At 46.0% G+C, this 19,475-nt stretch overlaps 1 protein-coding gene across 1 annotated transcript in view; it reads left to right on the top strand.

Annotated features, from left to right (window-relative positions):
* Positions 1 to 8,163: 8,163 nt before the first annotated feature.
* Positions 8,164 to 19,475, top strand: part of HEATR9 (HEAT repeat containing 9) — a 30,170-nt gene continuing 18,858 nt past the window's right edge. Inside the window, exons 1-4 of the mRNA XM_066617599.1 lie at positions 8,164 to 8,260; positions 11,241 to 11,290; positions 14,563 to 14,732; positions 17,204 to 17,300. Coding sequence (XP_066473696.1) covers positions 8,164 to 8,260; positions 11,241 to 11,290; positions 14,563 to 14,732; positions 17,204 to 17,300 — 414 coding nt within the window. The remainder of the gene's footprint in view (positions 8,261 to 11,240; positions 11,291 to 14,562; positions 14,733 to 17,203; positions 17,301 to 19,475) is intronic.

The raw sequence follows: 19,475 nt of genomic DNA on the forward strand, positions 1-19,475 counted from the left end.
TGAGTGGACAAAACTAGTAGATGCACTTCCATCCCACCCTTCCCTTTACTTACCAAGCACACACCACACAGACTCCTTGGCCCTGCTCCTTCTGTTTGGAGAGAGAGGAAAAAAGATGCAGGGATTTTGGGAATCCAGCATCCCCAGCTGTTGTCATTGCAAACAGAAGCGGGTTGGAGCAGGGAGGCTCCATGCAGTGATCTTCATAAGTGCAGGAAAGGAGTAGGCTCCAGATAACTGCCTGCCTATTTGGTCCTCTGTAAGCACAAGGTAGGTTGGAAGATTTGGAGCCACACCTGCTTTGCTTCCCTGTTTCTTCCTCTGGCAGCCCTTGAGGGAGAAGGAGGCTGCCACTGCTGTGATTCTCTTCCTATTTGCAAGGAGAGGATTGGAGAGCCCAGTGGGCTGGAGAGGGTGGTGGACAAACAGATTCTCTGCTTCTCCAAGGCTGCTGTGTTTGTGATTCACAAGATTAAGGCCCAAATCCTCACCAACTTTCCAGCACTGGTATGTGCTGCATCCTGCAGTTGGGAGGCAGTCACAGAGGCCTCCTCAAGGTTAGGGAATGTTTGTTCCCTTAACTCCGTGCTGGAAAGTTGGTTAGGACTGTGCCCTAAGGCTGCAATCCTATATACACTTCCCTGGAAGCAAGTCCCACTGAATTTAATGGACTTTGCATTAGAGTAGACATGCATAGGATTGTGCTGTAAATGTTCCTTTAAAAAACACCAAAACATGCACATAGAAAACTAGGCAGAAAAATTTAGGACAAAAGTGTTCTTCCTGATATCTAGTTTTCTATGTGCAAAGTTTGTGTGTTTGGGGGGGGGGACACTCTTACTCCTGCCTGCAGTCTGAAGTTTTATAGGCTCAACACTGGTTTATCATCTCAGTGAGAACTCAGCTGTAGACTCATGGACAGGCCTTTCAAGGAGGTTGCAGTCCTACCACAACCCAGGTTCACAGTAAAAGACCTGCTACTGAGGTATTTTTGTGAACTAACAGTAAACTTTTTATCTTTAACAACACATGTGAAGCCAAATAGTGAATACTGGAATGTTCCGTAAATACTGTATGCAGACTATAAAGTTACTTACCAATGACACATTATGAATTGAGAAGTCAAAAATTAATGAATTACACATTATGAATTAATGAACTGTGAATTAAGTAAATTATTCAGTGTCAGTCACAGTTCACTGAGGTTTTCAGAGGGCACGTTTGGGAGTCTTCTCAGCAGCTCTCCAGGGAAATAAAGACTCCGATCTGACTGACAGATTTGAAATGCTTTGTTGGTTTCAATGTACTGATGTTAATTTAGCCCATTTTCCTGGCTTCCTATTGTGTAGGTTATGTTTGCTGAGACTCGGTATCTTGAACAAGAGTCTCAAATCACAGGTCAGGGCAGGGCAGGGCAGGCCCATCCATGAGGCCATCTGAAGGGGTCACAGCAGGCAGCAGATTGGCAAGGGGTGCCCACCTCTGTCCACCCACCCACTTTTCTCTGCTGCTCCTGCTTCCTGTGTTGGAAAGGGACAAAGGGGCCAGAGTAGAAGAGGAGAGTGGTGCACTAGATCTTCTCTAGGAAGTATAAGGAGCAAAGATTGGTGCTTTACCGGGGCAGTATGTGGCATGGCACATCAGGCGCAAAGAGGTCTTGGGCTGGCCCTGCATTAGCGTACTGGAATGAGAAGAAATCCCAATACAGTTTGTTAGTGAGGCTTATAAGACTATGGATTTCAAATAAACTGCATTTTCGTGAAGAGAGCTGGTATAGCACAGTGGAAATCTCTGGTTCAGATTTCCCCTCTGCCAGCATCTCCCTAAGTGCCTGGGAGCAAACATAATACTGAATGACTTTTACACTGTAGTTCAAGTACAGCAAATGCTTTGCATGCAGAAGGTTCCACGTTCTATTCCTGGCATCTCTGGGCATAGCTGGGAGAGACACCTGCCCCAAACCTGGAAGAGTCATTGCTAGCACTGCAGAGAGCTTGAGGGAGCAATGATTGGACACAGTACAGCTTCCTGAGTGCCTGTGTAAGGCTGTTCAAGGAATGCAAGAATAAAGGCACAGTCCTAACCAGGTCTGCAAGGAAGTAAGTCCTATTTTGTTCAGTGGGGAAAGTGTGGTTAGGATTGCAGCCTAAGTTTGTGCGATGTCCCTTCAGTGCTCAAAAGCAGGGTCCAAATGTTGCATTGTTACCAAAATGCATGCGTGTGGTGGTCCAGCCATACAGAGCAGCAAGGAGATGGTGGGTTGTACCCTCTTCTGAAGTTCCTTGAACCGGGACTGGATCCTTGGTCTGTTGCCTTTTGAAGCTCACTTTTTCTCTTTAAGCCATGCATTCCTCACCGAGACAGGCTTTGGACCATTATTCCCACTCTTTGTCAACTGCTGACCCAGCATCTTGCCCCAGCGTCAGATACACATGAGAGATGGGTGGCGCAGCTATTATTAGGCACCGTTTACCAGGAGTGTGAGTACTAAGGCTGGAGAGAGACAATAGGTTTTTCTGAAAGCTGGAGGTAGTTTGAAAGAGGGATCGCTGCTTGTAGTGCGACAACAGGACAGAGAAATATGGATGTGGACACCACGGGAAGTGATCCCTCTCTCGTGCCACTTTGAACTCAGCACTTTCAGCTATTGTGTGTCTGTAGCCTAAGTGCTTTATGTAATGATGATGGACTAGTTGCAGCTAGTTGTGAGCACTTTCTCTGCCTCAAGCTTTGTGTCAAGTAGCTTCCCGGCAACTTTAATTTTACATCTCAGAGTTTGTCACAACTACGTTTTCTTGGCTGCTTCTATTGCTTATCCTCACTGCTGAGATGTGGCCGTCAAGACTGGCAAGGGGTACAAACAGAACTTTGAGCTTCAAAGAGTACAATCTGACACCCACAGGCACAGTGTCAATCATGGTCTAGGGTCAGAAGCATCCCTCTTGGCTTCCCCATCTGTAATCCTGCAGTAGAGCCAGATCCTGAGGCTGTTCCACCCCACTGTTGACACCTTTAAATCATTTCCAGCTCTCCACCCATTTATTTTAGTAGTGATGGCACTGCAGACATGCCAGTAAACCCCGAGAAGTGCAGTGGATTACACTGGTGTAAAAGAATATGCATCTCTGTCTCTCTGAACCATGTCAAGAATACACATTAGTAAATATGAATGTATATTTATATGAATGTGTGTACAGTATTAGTCCCCAAATTCTAAGCTATTTTAACTCAATATTTCACATTTTTTGTGAGCAAGACTTTAAATAGAAAGCCCCCCCCCAGAGCTTTCAGGTACAGAAATCTCAAGGTTTTTAGATTTGTTTACATGGGGTTTCTGTTCTGTTATAATCAAGATTACATAAAGCAACAAAGCCTCTGGCATTGTTCCCTTCGCACAGTTTAACAGTCTGTAAGCAGCAAAACAGTAGTATATATGGATCAAAGACACCATTTTGGTTCCAGGGTTCCCTTGTCTGAATTGAAATGAACAACTTACTCCTTGTTTTTACCTGAAAGTAAAAGAGTCCCTTGTGGTGCCTCAAATAGAACTTGGACCAGGTGCGCATGAGAAACATATTAAAATAATGCTGCCATTTATTGTAAGAGAAGAGAACCAAAAGACCAGGAGACACAGGTCTGAGTTCTTACTTAACCATGAAGTTCGCTGGGTGACTTTAGGCCATTCACTGTCTCTTAAAGTAGCCCACCTCACTGGATTGTTGTGAGGATAAAAGAGGGTGAAATACCCATATATGCTAGCCTGAGCAACCTGATGGATGAATAACTGTTAGACCAGAAGTTCTCAAACTTTGAATCACTGGAACCCACCTTGTTCCCTGCACTGGGCCACGATGCAATGCTTGCAGTCATGCTGCAAAGCATTACTCAGAGCCACCTGAGGCAGCTTCCGGGTTGCACCAGACTTGCAACCCACTCCACTGGCCTCCACTTCTTGCAGAAGAAGTCATGGAAACAAACCAGAAGTTGCTTCCAGGTGCTTCTGCAAGGCATTCTGAGGCCCATGGAGGCAAATAGTGGGTCGTGGGCCTGGTGTGACCTGGAAGTGGCCTCTGGTTGCTCCAGGTCATGCTTTGTGGTACGACAGTGAGCATTGCATCACGACCCACCTCACATTCAGTCACAATGCATCGGTGGGTCACGCAGTAGTGGACCTCCCCAGCCCCACGACCCAGGGCAAATGTCTGCGATGGCACCCCCCAAGGGATGTTGCACCCCCCATGCAAATTCATCCCACCCTACTTACCTGAAGCTTATGGAACCTCGCTTGACCCCAGACTGCGTTGGGGAGGCTTCCTGAAGCTTTCCCAATGCTTTAAACGGTGCTTCCGGAAAACCAGAAGCACAGTTTCCAACCCTGTTGGGAGCCTCAGAGAGGCTTCCATGGGTCCTAAAGGCGCATGAGGCTCTGTGCCTGGGGCATTTGCCCCATCGGATGAATGGGGGGTCCGCTACTGGGTCACGACCAAGTTTGAGAAACTTTGTATTAGACTATCCTTATTGTTTAGCACCTTAACTGGCACATCCCCATTACTTTTATAACAGATATAGGAAATGTTAAATTGTGTTAACTGGTTATCATGCTTATAAGTGTGTGTGCATCAACTCCTAGATGGATTCAAGCTTGTTCCATTTCATTCAGCCTCTTTGTATTTGTATGGGTTTCGTGACATCTTGATGACATGGTTTCACCTTGCAACCTGTCTGTCCATCCATCTGACTTGCGTCAGACTTGCATATATAAGCTGAGATCATCAGGGTTTATGTGTGTTTGACCTGCGTGAAGTGGCTGGGTGAGTGATTGGGCTTCACTTCCTCAGGCCCAAATCCTAACCAACCTTCCAACTCTGGGATAGCTGTACCAATGGGGCATGGGCTGCATCCTGCAGTTGGGGGACAGACACAGAGGCCTCCTCAAGATAAAATATTTGTTTCCTTACCTCGGATCTGCATTGCCCTTATGTTGGTGCTGGAAAGTTGGTTCGGATTGTGCCCTCAGACTATTTAATATCGTAAGTTAGGAGGGTGCCACATTAAATAATTCAGCGTACAGTACATCTTTTCACAGCTACAACAATTCTTTTGGTATAGGGCTAATTCACACTTTATGCAGCCGTTGCGTTTGGTACATATGCATGAGTGTTTTAAGCAGTGTATGAAAAATGTGACTGGAGGGGTGTGCATCCCTAGATGCTGCAGATACGGGGCAGATACCATGACAGGGGAATGCAATTGGCTGATGCTCCCTGTTCATCCCATGTTTGGAGATGTGTATCTCCCCTTCATGCACTGTGTGTGTAGAGGGTGGCCAAACACTGTTGTTGTGGAATGTGAAATTTGGCTCTGAGTTGCAGATTGCATTGTTAGGCTTTCTGGAAAACAGTGTTTTTCCTACATGAATCTCTCCAATTTCCTGTTGTCTCACTTCCAAGGGTGATAAGCAGAAACACTTTGAATTTGTTAAATGCTTTGTATTTTGATGATTTTTTAAATGCCACTATTCTAATTATGTTGGGTTTTATTACTTTTATTTTTTTCCCTGCATTTTGAAGGTCTTTCTGTCAAGGCCTCAAGCTGTAAGGTTCTGTGAGTAGGTGTGCATGCATGGCGCGCACGCATACTTTGAGCCAGTTCTTCCTGCAGTCTCTGAAGCCTAGCCTCCTATATCACCCATGCTCTGACACTGGAGAAAGGACACTCTCTAGGGGGCAGCATTAGGCTGGATGCAGTCATTTGACCCATTTCAATGCAGTGAAGTGACCTCTAGACCTTTTAAAACGCATGTGTCCAGGCCACCCCATGCCCATCCCTCACTTCTGGCTTACTGTTGGATGGATTCCCTTGACACTTGACCACAACCTGGCTCTGGCTGCATCTTCTGCCTCTAACCCCTCTGCTTTGGGGCTGATCCTAGTGCCAGTGCCAGGTTGATGAGAGCCCTGCACTGCCCCCCCCCCCCGGCTTATGGGTGGCAGTGGGCAGCAGCTCTTCTTCTCCACCAGCCAGTGGAAAGCTCTGTTAGGGGCTCCACAGTGACACAGGGGGATGCTTCTGTTTGCAGATGGAACAGTAGTGCCTCAAGTCTCTCAGCCAACTTGCACCCATCAGACAGACCAGCTGTCTAGGCTGATCCCTTGAACTTGCACCACCAGTTCAAGGGATCAGCCTAGACAGCTGGTCTGTCTGATGGGCAGGGGCTCTTGACCAGAGGCCAGAAGTGCTGACTCCAGGGCTATCTGACTGTTCCAGTCCTGGACAAGGCACAACACCAGCTTTTCCACCTTTTCCAGGAATGGCTGTGTTGAAATTGACCCTTCAGTTGGACACCTAGTTCATTCGCAGCATTGCTGCTTTCTCTTAGGCCCAAACTAAACATGCAGCTATTCCTTGAGAAAATGCATCCGAGAGTCACAATTTCCTGGGAGCAAGCCCCACTTGTGTCAGAGGCACCTTTCCTTGGCTCATCCTCCACCTCATTTGTCTCTCTCTTTCTGCCCTTTCTTTTTACGTTGGGGGAAGGGGCAGGAAGTTGCTTTTTGTCTGACCAGGGCTCGGATGGAGCTGTTTTGTTTGATGCAGCTTTAAGGCTTTGTGTGTGCGCAACAAAGGAGCCTAGTGCTTCTGACAATCCCCCACGCCAACCACAGGCTGCTGCTTTCATTGACCCTCCATGATTAGGAGCAAAATGCACACATACACCCCTCCTGATGTTTGGAAGGATGGTCTTTCTGTGAACTCAGCAGTGTGGGGGGTGGGGGTGGGGAAGAATTGCTCAATGAATTGCTCAATGAATGAAAGCCATGCATGTGCATACACACATGTGTGCCCCCCCCCCCCACATTCATGGCATTTCAAAGAGCTTCTGGGTGGAATTGCTGGGAGGAGGAACCAAAGCTAATGTGGAAACAACATGTACACACCTTTATGGCTTCAGCCATGTTTTGGAAGATGGTCTCTCTATGAAGGGAACTGAGCAGGGGAAAGAAAAAAGAATTGCTTGACTCAGTAGAAGGAAGCCTGTTTAATACAGGCACTTTCAGCAAGGAGACTGATGCAAGTGGAGAAGCTAGACTTTGCCAGAAAAATGGCAAGCCTCTTTCCCTGCAACCTGGACTGCAGTCTTATGACACTCTCCGGGGAGTAAGCCCCATTGAACACAATAGGATTTGCTTCTGAGTAGGCATGCTCAGCAATACAATCAAATAATACAAACAAATGGTAATACAAACAGCACCTACCCCAGCCAGAAGAGCAAGCAAGAGAAAGAGATGGCTGCCCTTGAAAGCTGAATACAAGGAGAGGGTGAGCTGTAGCAAAGTAAGGCTCTGCAGGGAGTCAGTCTAGGGCACTGTCTCACCACCTCTGAAGTTTTCGAACATGGGTTTCAAAAACTACATGAGTTTTAAGACCATGTATTCAAAACCACACATGGAATACTCTGAACCTGTGGATTAAGAGGTACAAAAGTGGGAAGGAGGTGCTTGGCTATTCTGTGGCTGTAAACTCATTGATGTCTCAAGATAAGGACACCCTTGTGGCTTTTACTTCCAAATGTGCAGTTATTCCATGGGAAATGCCCATTGCCATGTGGATTTTTGCACGTTTGGTCTGAACCATAGATCATGCAATTTCCCCTGTGCAGATGTCTGTCATTTCTTGGCTTTCATTATAGGTTCCAGTAAGGCAAACAATTAAGCCAAGAGTGTCAAGATCGGACCCGACATGATATTTCACCTTATTATATATCACACGATATTTCCTTCCAAGGGAATTGTTCCTTAGCACAAGTCTACCCAGGGACAAGCGCTGGACACAGAAGTCACAGTTTCCTTCCTGTGACTGCTACTCCACGGTACCTGTTCTTGCATTTCACAAGGATTCAAGGTTTGATGGTTGCAGATCTTAGCTGCAGCCTGGATTTACATACATACACAGTACATACACATTTAATTTTCATTTAAGCAAAGCTGTTTATAATTGGAGTACATGTCAAGTGAGGGCCTCATCATAGTAAAGGTTTATGACATCACTCCTCACTCCCATTTCAGGAAAAATGAGCCCCCAAGAATCACTAGTAGCTTGCTGAGATACCATCAGGCATTGCAGTGACTCCTTAGAGCCAAACCTGCAGTGAAAGGGCCTAAAATGGGGGGATCAAAGTGGTTCCCAGAGAGTGTGTTTGGTGTCAAAAAGCCTCAAAAGTTAAAATGGGGTCTGTTGATTGAGAGGCCAGAGGACAAATGTGAGTTAGAGCATCTGAGCATAATGGTTGCAATCATGTGGATTATAACTATGTGGGCTGCTGCTGGGGCAAATACTTGTAGATCTCTACAGGCGCAAAGGCAGGTTTTGTACACCCAGAAGAGAGGGGGAAAATTAATTTTGTATTTCAAGAGTGTTCTTAAATATGTTGCCTTTGTTCCAGACTGATAAATGCCACATGCTGCTTTTCTTTTTAAAAAAGTTGCATTAATTGTATTTCTTGCTGCCTCCTTGTTGGGTTACTTAACTGCTCACTTAGGGGTAGCTGTGTTACTCCATTAGGAACTTATTGTGGCATAAAGCTTATGTCATAATGAACATCAATCTTGCAACAAACCTCTTAGTTGCTAATTGTTTACTATTCTTAAAGCTATACTTTTAACTTACAGCAGGAGTGTTCAAATATTTTGACAGGAGGGCCACATCATCTCTCTGTGTTGGGGGCTGGGGGAAAAAAAGAATTAATTTACATTTAAAATTTGAATAGATTTACATAAATGAATTTATTAGAGATGGAACTTATATGAATGAATGAAGGTCTTGGAGTAGCTCAAGACCTATAAAAGGCCTTGCACTAAGCAAGGCCAGCCTTTCCTTTGCTACCATAAGAACATAAGAACATAAGAACAGCCCCACTGGATCAGGCTATAGGCCCATCTAGTCCAGCTTCCTGTATCTCACAGCGGCCCACCAAATGCCCCAGGGAGCACACCAGATAACAAGAGACCTCATCCTGGTGCTCTCCCCTACATCTGGCATTCTGACTTAACCCATTCCTAAAATCAGGAGGTTGCGCATACACATCATGGCTTGTACCCCATAATGGATTTTTCCTCCAGAAACTCGTCCAATCCCCTTTTAAAGGCGTCTAGGCTAGACGCCAGCACCACATCCTGTGGCAAGGAGTTCCACAGACCGACCACGCGCTGAGTAAAGAAATATTTTCTTTTGTCTGTCCTAACCCGCCCAACACTCAATTTTAGTGGATGTCCCCTGGTTCTGGTATTATGTGAGAGTGTAAAGAGCATCTCCCTATCCACTCTGTCCATCCCCTGCATAATTTTGTATGTCTCAATCATGTCCCCCCTCAAGCGTCTCTTTTCTAGGCTGAAGAGGCCCAAACGCCGTAGCCTTTCCTCATAAGGAAGGTGCCCCAGCCCCGTAATCATCTTAGTCGCTCTCTTTTGCACCTTTTCCATTTCCACTATGTCTTTTTTGAGATGCGGCGACCAGAACTGGACACAATACTCCAGGTGTGGCCTTACCATCGATTTGTACAACGGCATTATAATACTAACCGTTTTGTTCTCAATACCCTTCCTAATGATCCCAAGCATAGAATTGGCCTTCTTCACTGCCACCGCACATTGGGTCGACACTTTCATCGACCTGTCCACCACCACCCCAAGATCTCTCTCCTGATCTGTCACAGACAGCTCAGAACCCATCAGCCTATATCTAAAGTTTTGATTTTTTGCCCCAATGTGCATGACTTTACACTTACTGACATTGAAGCGCATCTGCCATTTTGCTGCCCATTCTGCCAGTCTGGAGAGATCCTTCTGGAGCTCCTCACAATCACTTCTGGTCTTTACCACTCGGAAAAGTTTGGTGTCGTCTGCAAACTTAGCCACTTCACTGCTCAACCCTGTTTCCAGGTCATTTATGAAGAGGTTGAAAAGCACCGGTCCCAGGACAGATCCTTGGGGCACACCGCTTTTCACCTCTCTCCACTGTGAAAATTGCCCATTGACACCCACTCTCTGCTTCCTGGCCTCCAACCAGTTCTCAATCCACGAGAGGACCTGTCCTCTAATTCCCTGACTGTGGAGTTTTTTCAGTAGCCTTTGGTGAGGGACCGTGTCAAACGCCTTCTGAAAGTCCAGATATATAATGTCCACGGGTTCTCCCGCATCCACATGCCTGTTGCATCACAGATGTGAAACAGCAAGAAGTGGAGGGAGCCCTCATCCCACAGCTCATGTGAGAGGGCAAACAGTTGTCCTCACGCTGAGAGCAGTTTCGTCAGGCCGGCAGAGGCTCCAGCAAGTCTCTGGAGGGCCAGAGGCTCATTGGAGACTAGGGGCTCCCCACAGGCCGGACTGGGAGCCCCTGAGGGCTGCATGTGGCCCCCGGGCCGGGGTTTGGGCACCCCTGAATTAGAGCTATGTGCCCTCATTGCTTTACTGTTGCAAATTCTGCAGACTGGAAGTCTAAATTCTGTACCAAGGAAAAAGGATTTCTGTGCCCTGCATACATTTTGCAGACTGGCACAGTTTCCTCTTATTGCACATAGTCAATTTTGCAAGTTTTGCTGATTTGCAGCATTTAGTCTAGATTTGCTATTTTGTGAGAATACTGAAGGCCCAAACTACTGCATTTGGGGAAGTGTTACAGACCTGTACTTTTAACAAGCTACTATGTATATTTAACAATTATAGTCAATGGAACTTACTCCTGGGTAAATGTGGGTAGGATTGCAGCCTAGGATTGTAAAAATTTTTCCTGCTTGATGATGTAACTTCTGGTCATGATGTCACTTCTGGTGGGTCCTGACAGATCCTCATTCTAAAAAGCGGGTCCTGATGCTAAAAGTGTGAGTACTACTGGACTACGCTACATGAACTGGCATGCGTAACTTGCACTTCTGCTTTGTGCACTCAGATGAGGATTAGGTAAGAAAAGGGTTCAGTTCTAGTACAGTAAAATGCCTTTTAACTATAATGTTTTTGGGGAAGATTTGGGAATGAATGAAATCTCACTGAGTTCAGTGCAGCCAGGTGTGTGGGCACCATTGCAGCCTAGGTCAAGAAAATACAATGCTTGGTGTTCGATGTGTGGCGTTTGCCTTTGTTCCAAAGATAAACTTGCTAGGCTACACTTGAAAAGTTAATCATTGAAGAAGTAGCATACCTCTTTGTCTTAATAATGGGATCTCCCCCTCACCTTCTTTTTTTTAGTTGCCCGGAAGGCTCTAGAACGCAGGATGCCAAAGGACTCCTTCCATCAGGTATGGTTCTGTGGTAGCTGTTGGAACCTGAAACTTATCTTTAGATCTAAAAGCTAGCTCAGAGGGGTCTATCATGCTTTAGCATTGCACCAAGAATGTAGGGTGGGGTTACACAGTCAGGGGTTGGCTTCATTCACAATAACTTCTTATCTGAGCTAAAATATAACGTACTGTAGTTGCAATCTGGAACCAAACTGAAAGGAGGTAAGTTACCCCAGGCGCTATGGTCACCAGGTTTTGGCATCTCTCCAATATTGAGTGTAGCCCTTCACTTTCTTCTGTATAAAGGCATGTGATATGCTAGAGTGCAACTGGCTGGTAGAATACTATTCAATAAAAACTTTGGCTGGATCATCCTTGTTGTCTCCTTGCTGGCAGATAAGGATCTCTCCTTCCCTAGTTGTTTCTTACCTCAGCTGGCCTCAGAGCGGGATGGGAGGGGGGTGGGCTGTTTTCACAGTCTGCAGCATCCTCATTTCTTGGGCTGGGTGGGGAAGATGCTCCTTTACTGATCATGAGCCTACTGTTCTCTGGTGCCATGATACATGGTGAGCAGTGGCAGGAGAACAGAAGGGGCAGCAAAGCAGCAGCTACTCTAGCAAGTGCTAGCAATGAAGAAAAGGGCATGGAGTGTGTGGGTCTGGCTAGAGGGGTGGGCCACTGCAGTCAGCACACTGTGACTCATGCCAGCCCAGTGATTGGCATGGACAGCGCTCCCTTTGATGGATCCAAGTGCTACTGTCTCCCAACCAGGTGTGCTTATTTGTGGTGATGCAAGATGTTAAATGCCAGATGAGGTACACTTTGCCTGAGTGGTTAGAGAGCTTTGTGGAGTAGCTGGTGTGGGTTCTAGACCTGCCTCTCCCTTCTCTCTTGCCCCTGCCATGGGTGTTTCTGGGCAGTCATGTAAAAGGTGACTTGGTTGTTAGTTAAGCTGGGCTCAAGTCTGTCTTGCCTGGCTGCTAGCCTGTGTCTTTGTGAAGCGGGGCCCTGCTTTACCTGTGTGCTGTTGAGGCTCTCCTTGTGACTTGTTCCAGTCCCTCCCTGGCAACAAAAGGTTCATTCCAGGTGGCGAATGCCCCCACAGAGACTTGAACCCTTGCCATGGAGAGACTTGTGTGTTTGTTGCATGTGGCTGCCTTCTTCTGAGAGAGCTTCTTTCTGCATTTCCTGTGCTGTGGTCCTAAAGTTGTTCCTTGGCTATGTGCATTTCTATGAATGGGATGAAGGCACTTCAAGCCTGGGTGGAGGAATTTCTAGCAGGTGTTTGCTATTGCTCCTTCTTTGCTGATGTAATTAGTTTCAGTAGAGGTTGGGGGTGGTGTGGCATTGTACTTGTGGGTGTGTGCAGTGTCCTTGAGGCACCTCCTCTGGTTACCGAAGGTGATTGTTGTTGTGTTGCATGTTCTTAGTGGTTGCACTGGGTCATCTCCCCAGTCTTGGCCTCTCATTGGCCCTACCCCTGCCCCCTGGTCTGTTCGCTCTGTTTGCACTTTCCTGACAGCTGGTACTGGGGCTGGGTGGATGTGGTGATCCCTGGATATGACACAGATGGTGTATGGGCATAACACTGATGATGCACGGAGGTAGCACTGATGCTATACCGGTGGTGTGCTGATGTCAGGATGCTGCTGTGTGAATGGCCGGCTGTGTCATCGTTTCCATGGACACTGTGGCATGGCTGGGAAGGGCATTATTGGAGAGCTGTGCTGGTGTGACATTGCCTGGACAGGCTTAGGATATGACAGGAGTTGTGCCACTGTCTGTGTGATGTCATTGAAGCATCTGACTAGGACTGAGCCATATGAGAATGGCTACCAATAGCAACCAGAGCTGATGTAGTCTAGTGGCTAAGAGCCTGAGCTGCAAATCAGGACTGGTTTAAAGCTCATTCCTTACATGAACTCACTAGATGACCTTAGGAAAGCCACTCCACTTAACCTCAACTGCAACATGGGGATCCCAATCTTGCAATACAACCCAATGCTAATTAAACCACCCCACCAAGGCAGCCACTACCAGCCAATTACACACTGCATCCTTTGGGGTGGTGGTGGGGAAATCATAGAGCCTTTGTTGCCCAACGCTGGAACACACCTCCGTGCCTTAATGGGTTTCATTAGATCTATGCCAGCCATTTTGCTGGCTCAGAACTGAGAAGTGTAAGGGAGAGGGAAGAAGAGAGGGAATGGGGATAGGATTGTCCTATTGCACGATGTTGCTGCCAGGATCCACCCCTCCTTCTCCTGTCTCACCTCCCGCCCATCTCCCTCTCCACCCAGAAAGTTCTCCATTCATCCCGCTCCCTGCCCTGATCCTTCCACTGCCCATCTCCACCACCAACAGGCGCTGTCAGCAGGAGGTCTCTCCATCAGCCGGTGTGCACAGCTGCCTTGTGCATTTGCAGCTTTGTTGCACGCAAAAACGGTGTGTTCCTTTGGCCATCATGCTGGCACATCGCTGGTGGAATGTATATTCAGATTGGCTGCCACCCTATCCACACATTCCTTGAAGTAAGTCCCATTGGAATCAGTGGAACTTGTTTCTGAGGTGACATGCATAGGGTTGGGCTGTGAATCTACTGGATTGTTGTAAAGACAATGTTAGAATAATACATGTGAAGTGCTTTGTGCGTTCAAAAAGTGCTACATAGGTGTTATTATTACTGTTTGTTCCTGAGGGGGGGGATTGATGCAAATGGCTCATCTATCCACCATCTACCAGTTTTGACAGTCAGTGCATGGCTACTGACAGAGCACCATCAAGGTGTGTGTGTTTATGCATGTAAAAAATGCATTCCATTCACATACCCAGCCTATTCTAATAAAGAGGTAGAATTCAGCTATTCGCTTGCTAGAAAATGGATGCTGACAACTGTGATGTGTGCCAAAGCATTACAATGGGCTAGTAGAGTAAATTCCAAGCATAGTTGATTCCAATGTCTGATTTCATGCTCATGTTCCTGTGAGGAGTGTGTGTTGGTGTGTGCTTATGGCATGCGCAGTGAAGGATGTTCAGCTGGCACTCAAGAATCCACACGTCTAAGCAAGAGGAGAGAGGGAATGCTTCCAGGATCCCATTCAAGGAGCAGGGTGTGGCATTCTCCTTTATTAGTAAATATGAAATCATGCCTGAGGCCAGCCTTGTACTTGGGTGTAAGCATTCTGGGGCTTCTGGCTACTGTATTAAGGCCGGTGAATGCATTTTGGACAATGAAAGTGCTTTGCTTTGTTCCTAATGAACTCCCAGTGATTTAAGTCTTCCCTCCCTAGATTCCTCGTGTAACTTACCCACAGCCTCCTTCCACCTGGAGAACACACTCGCCTGAGCCTCCTTTTATCCAGCCGAGGATAGTTGAGCAGCCTGATCCAGCTAGCTTGAGGAAGCAATGTATATATCGAAAGAAGCTGGAGAAGGAGAAATCCAAGTCAAAGAAGAAAAAGTAAGAGCCAGGATGTCACATGTCCAACTCGACAGTCAGGGAAGCTGCTCAGAATTAATATTTTTAAAGTAATTTTTTTAAAACCCCACAACTTCTTTAAACAATATTTCAGAAATGGAACAAAAACACTCAAACAGGAAAGTCTTTCAAATGAAAAGTATAAACGCATTTGCTTAAATTCATAGTAGGGTTGTATATAAAAAAAAAAAGTTAGCCTTTACTAAGCACCACTGAAATAAGTCAGGCAAGTTAGTTGTGAGTCACAAAAGTTGCATCCATTTCATACAAACCAATGTATTTTCAAAAATAAAAAAATTAAACAGTGATGTCTTGAATTAATGCAGAGAAAATGTGTGTATAATTTATTTAAAAGCCACTTGGGATTTTTAAAAATTTTTTATGAGGACTTAAAAGTGACAGAATAAAGCAGATTTATTTAATTTGTATTTATGTAAATATAAATAGGTATACAGTTTAATAATTGGATGTACTGTATTTATATGTGATTGACAACCCAATCCTGTACTCACCATCATCCGTTGGTCCTCCTCTTCCTTTGGCAGTAACTGCTGTAAAGCAGTCGGCACCAGCTTGAGAAGGCACTCCATCAGTGCACCATTTGGGAGGAGAAGGAGCTTGTCATCTGACAAGCTGCATCTGCTGAAATTCCCATCTCTACATAGTTGTTAAAGGTCCAGGAGTTGTAAAGTTGAAAGGTTGGCCACACCTGCTCTAGGTTATCCTGCTTCATCATTTCCCAGACTCTCCGCTCTGGCCTGAACTTTTATCCTCACAGCTGTGAGAGGAGGCTAGCCTGTTCTTTCTCATGAGCTTTTGCTCAAATGTTTGTCTCAGAAACCCGCTTTCTGCAATACCCAGTAAATGGATTGAACATATCGTATATTCTTCATTTTGATCCAATGGGACAACCTGGGGCATGGTCCCCTTCGGAGGGGTTAAATATGGTCTTTCCAGCTATGCAGACTGACATCTACTACCTCATATCAGCCCACCAGAGAGAGGCATTGCATTCCATAAGGTGTCTTCAAGGCATATATTTTCTCTTTGTGTCTTTGATTTTGTGTCTCAGACCTGCAAACAGCTGTTTTCTTAAACTCATAACTTGCATGTGTTCCATCAATTAAGGGCCCAGTCCTATCCAACTTTCCAGCACTGGTGCAGCCGTAATGCAGCCCCAAGGTAAGGGAACAAATGTTCCCATACCTTGAGGAGGCCTCTGTGACAGATCCCCCCACCACCACCACAGGATGCAGCACAAGCCCCATTGGCATAGCTGCACTGGTACTGGAAAATTGGATAGCATTGGTCCCTAAGTTGGATCACCTCTTCCAAGCTCTGTGACTTTCTACCTTTTAGACATTCCAGAGGAATCTTTGTACCCGGAGACTCCCACTGAGAAACTGTACTGGCCATTAAGAATCACTCAGTCAGTCTCCTGGGCTATTAGCCAAATAACCTCTCTTATAAAAGAATCCTTCATCTTCAGCTGTAACAATATCTGACATAAAATAACAAAGAAACTAACAAAGATTGTTTTCACTTTTTGTTTCCACTTCACCACGTGGACTGATATTTACCCACATCTCAGTACACTCAAATATGTGCATGAATTGACCTCAAGTTTAGGTGCTCTTTTTATAAGGACCAGACAAAGTTGATGGGTTTGAGAGAAGTCAACTTTAAAACGCTACTATGAGCACCCGGGGAAGCGATTGTCATCGTGAATTGGGGGTTTGCCTTCGCACAGCTACAAAAGGCCAAGCACCGCTTGAAAGAAAGAAGCCTGCTGAGCTTATTGGGCTGAAGCTAGGTGAGGAAAGGGTGGTGAGAGCAAGTGGCTGTCTGGGCATTTGTTGCAAACCTGGTTCCGCATTGTGTAATGGGCTGACAGTATAATCATATGGACAACAGAGAGTCCCCATTATTGATAGCACAATAGAAGTCTGCTTCTTCCCAACTTTCAGCCATCCCAGATCTGCCAGGAAAGCATGGGTTTGTTTCATGAACTTTCTGTGTAACACTATTGATAATGAGTGCATTGAAGAAACTTTGTATACTATATACAGCAAGTTCTCACTTGAAGTTGTTCCATTCAACATTGTTTTATTTTAAAGTTGGTCAGTGGTTCTCAGTCTTCTGACTTCCACGTCCTCCAGGACTGCACTTTGTAGGGCTACCAGAAGCTGTTTCCGGGTTGCACTAGGCCTGCAACCCACTTCCTTGGCCTTGTCACACCCCAGAATGCCTTGGCATTCTGAGGCACAAAAATGCTTTGTGGTGTGATAGGAAAGCACTCAGTGAGACTGCTTCTTGAGTGAGTGTTATTGAACCCACCTGCAGTAAAATTGGTTTTGTTATAAATCATTTCACTTAAAGTTGCAGTTTCCAAGAACCTATCAACAATGTTAAGTGAGGACTTGCTGTATAATGGTGTCCTTTCTCTTATGCAGGTCTGAATTTTTGCTCTCAAAGTTTCTCAAGCAAGCAAGGCCTCAAAAGAAAGAAATCTATAGTTGGAATGAACAACTAGAACCAGAAAGGCTCCAGGTCAGAAGTCAACAGTTATGGTTTGCAATGAGTCATCAATCCAGGACAGCTTCAGTGGCATAGCTAAGGTATTGGACACCTGAGGCAGGCTGCTCAAAAGGAAGGGTAAACCTCGCCTCCGTCTTAAGATCCCCTCATGGATGCCAGGTCTACCCTTCGCTTTGAGAGTCTGGTATACCAGGCTGACAGGGGATCTCAAAGTGAAGGCCAGGTCTACCTGTGGCTTTGAGTGGCTGGTAGACCTGAACTCCACCAGGGGATCTCACTGTAAAGATCTAATCTACCCTTCTCTTCAAGCAGCCACTCAAAGTGAAGAGTAGAGCTAGTCTCCACCTCAAGATCCCCAGGGAAGACAAGGTTTACCAGCTGTTCAGTGGCATGTTTGACACCCCAGATGTACATGACACTTGGGGCAGACCACCCCCACCACCCACCCTTGTTATGACCACCCACCCTTGTTATGCTACTGCCCAGCTTTAAGAATCTAGCACCAATGCTATAGGTGAATCATGTCATTCTGTTTACCAACAAACTAGGAATAGGAAATCTTTATTGCATGGAACACATTGTCAGTCTGAAACATGTCAATGGACTCCACTCCAAAATGAACATTTGTGTTCTGTTCCATGTGCGCGCCCAAATACACACACAGGCACTTCTGCACTCTTTGATATGGATACTTCATACTCTTTCTTTCTGACATTATTTATGGGGAATAGGAGTGTGCTCTGTTTCTTCATATATCTTTCCAGTGCTTGGGGTATGTTGGCTGCTCTTCCACTCTTCTGGTGAAGACTACGCTTCGCCACTTGAGACCAAGTAATCAAAGTAGAGGTTTGTTTGGAGGACATGATCCATCCCTTTTTTGAGGTGGTTTCAGTCTTTTGTATAGAAAATCCTCTTTTTGTGAAGAAGAGACGTGAGCTGAAATTCAACATGTAAGACCCATGGACTTCTTTGGAACATGATTATCATTTACGTAACCCTTTTCTCTGTGTTTTACTGCACTTTATTATCACTCCCATATCACAAATAATACGACATCTCATTCTTATTTCAAATTTACAAATGTATGCTGAGATTGAGAAAGAGCAACTTGCCAACAGTTGCTCAATGAATCTAGAACAGCAATTTTCAACCACTGTGCCACAGAACATTGGTGTGGCGTGAATGGTTCACAAGAGTGCTGCAGGAGTTTCGGGGAGGGTCATTTACTAGTAGGGCCATTAGGGAATGTGACCCCCCCCCCCGGCAGTGTAGTGTGCCTTGCCAATTGTTAAAAAATAACTAATGGTGTGACTTGGCAATTTCAGCACCTTGTTAGTATGCTGCACAATGAAAAGAGTTGAAAATCTCTGCTGTAGCATACTGGCAGACTCTTTCTACCCAGTAGATCCTGATTAAGTATTCATCTACTTTTGTGAGATTTATGTGTGTGTTCCCATGCAAAGACTGCAGTCAAGAGTTTTCTTTTTGAAGGGGGGGGGGGTTGTGCCCCCTGGCCTTGGATCTCAAGCTTCTTGTATCCTTTGAGAGGTAAGAAGCTGGCTCTGGTTAGATCCTCAGTTGTCATGCTTTATGCCAGTGTCTTCAGGAGAAATGTGCCACTGACTGTCACTTGCAAGTACTGTCAACATATAAGAAGCCCTGCTGGATCAGGCCAAGGCCCATCTAGTCCAGTTTCCTGTAACTTCCAGTGGCCCACCAGGAGCACACAAGACAACAAAAGACCTGCGTCCTGGTGCCACTCCCTTGCGTCTGGCTTTCTGAGACCACTTAAGGCTGAGGTTCTCAAACTGGGGTGTTGCAACACCCCAGCCTGAGAAGCTCTGTCTCTGGCCCCTTAAGGGGTGGAGGATAGGGGAGGGCAGCGACATGATCCGTAGAATTGCACTGCTCCCAGGGATGGAAGGAAGGTTTTTAACTTATCCATTACTGCACCAGACTCTGGGGGATGTGGTTAGCCCCAAAGAGCTCTCCATAAGGCTCTCCAAGCCTTGGAAAGTGTAAAAATTGTGATCGCAACCCACTTCCAGTTTTGGGATTGCAAACTGCAAGTGGGTTATAGTCATGATTTTTACACTTTCCATGGCTTGTGGAGCCCTGCAGGGGGCTCTGCGGGCTGTTCTCTAGTTTAGGACCGCGGCAAGAGCAAAAAGTTAAAGTCCTTCTCCC

Source organism: Tiliqua scincoides, chromosome 2 (assembly GCF_035046505.1).
Source record: "Tiliqua scincoides isolate rTilSci1 chromosome 2, rTilSci1.hap2, whole genome shotgun sequence".
In the NCBI taxonomy this organism is placed as follows: domain Eukaryota; kingdom Metazoa; phylum Chordata; class Lepidosauria; order Squamata; family Scincidae; genus Tiliqua; species Tiliqua scincoides.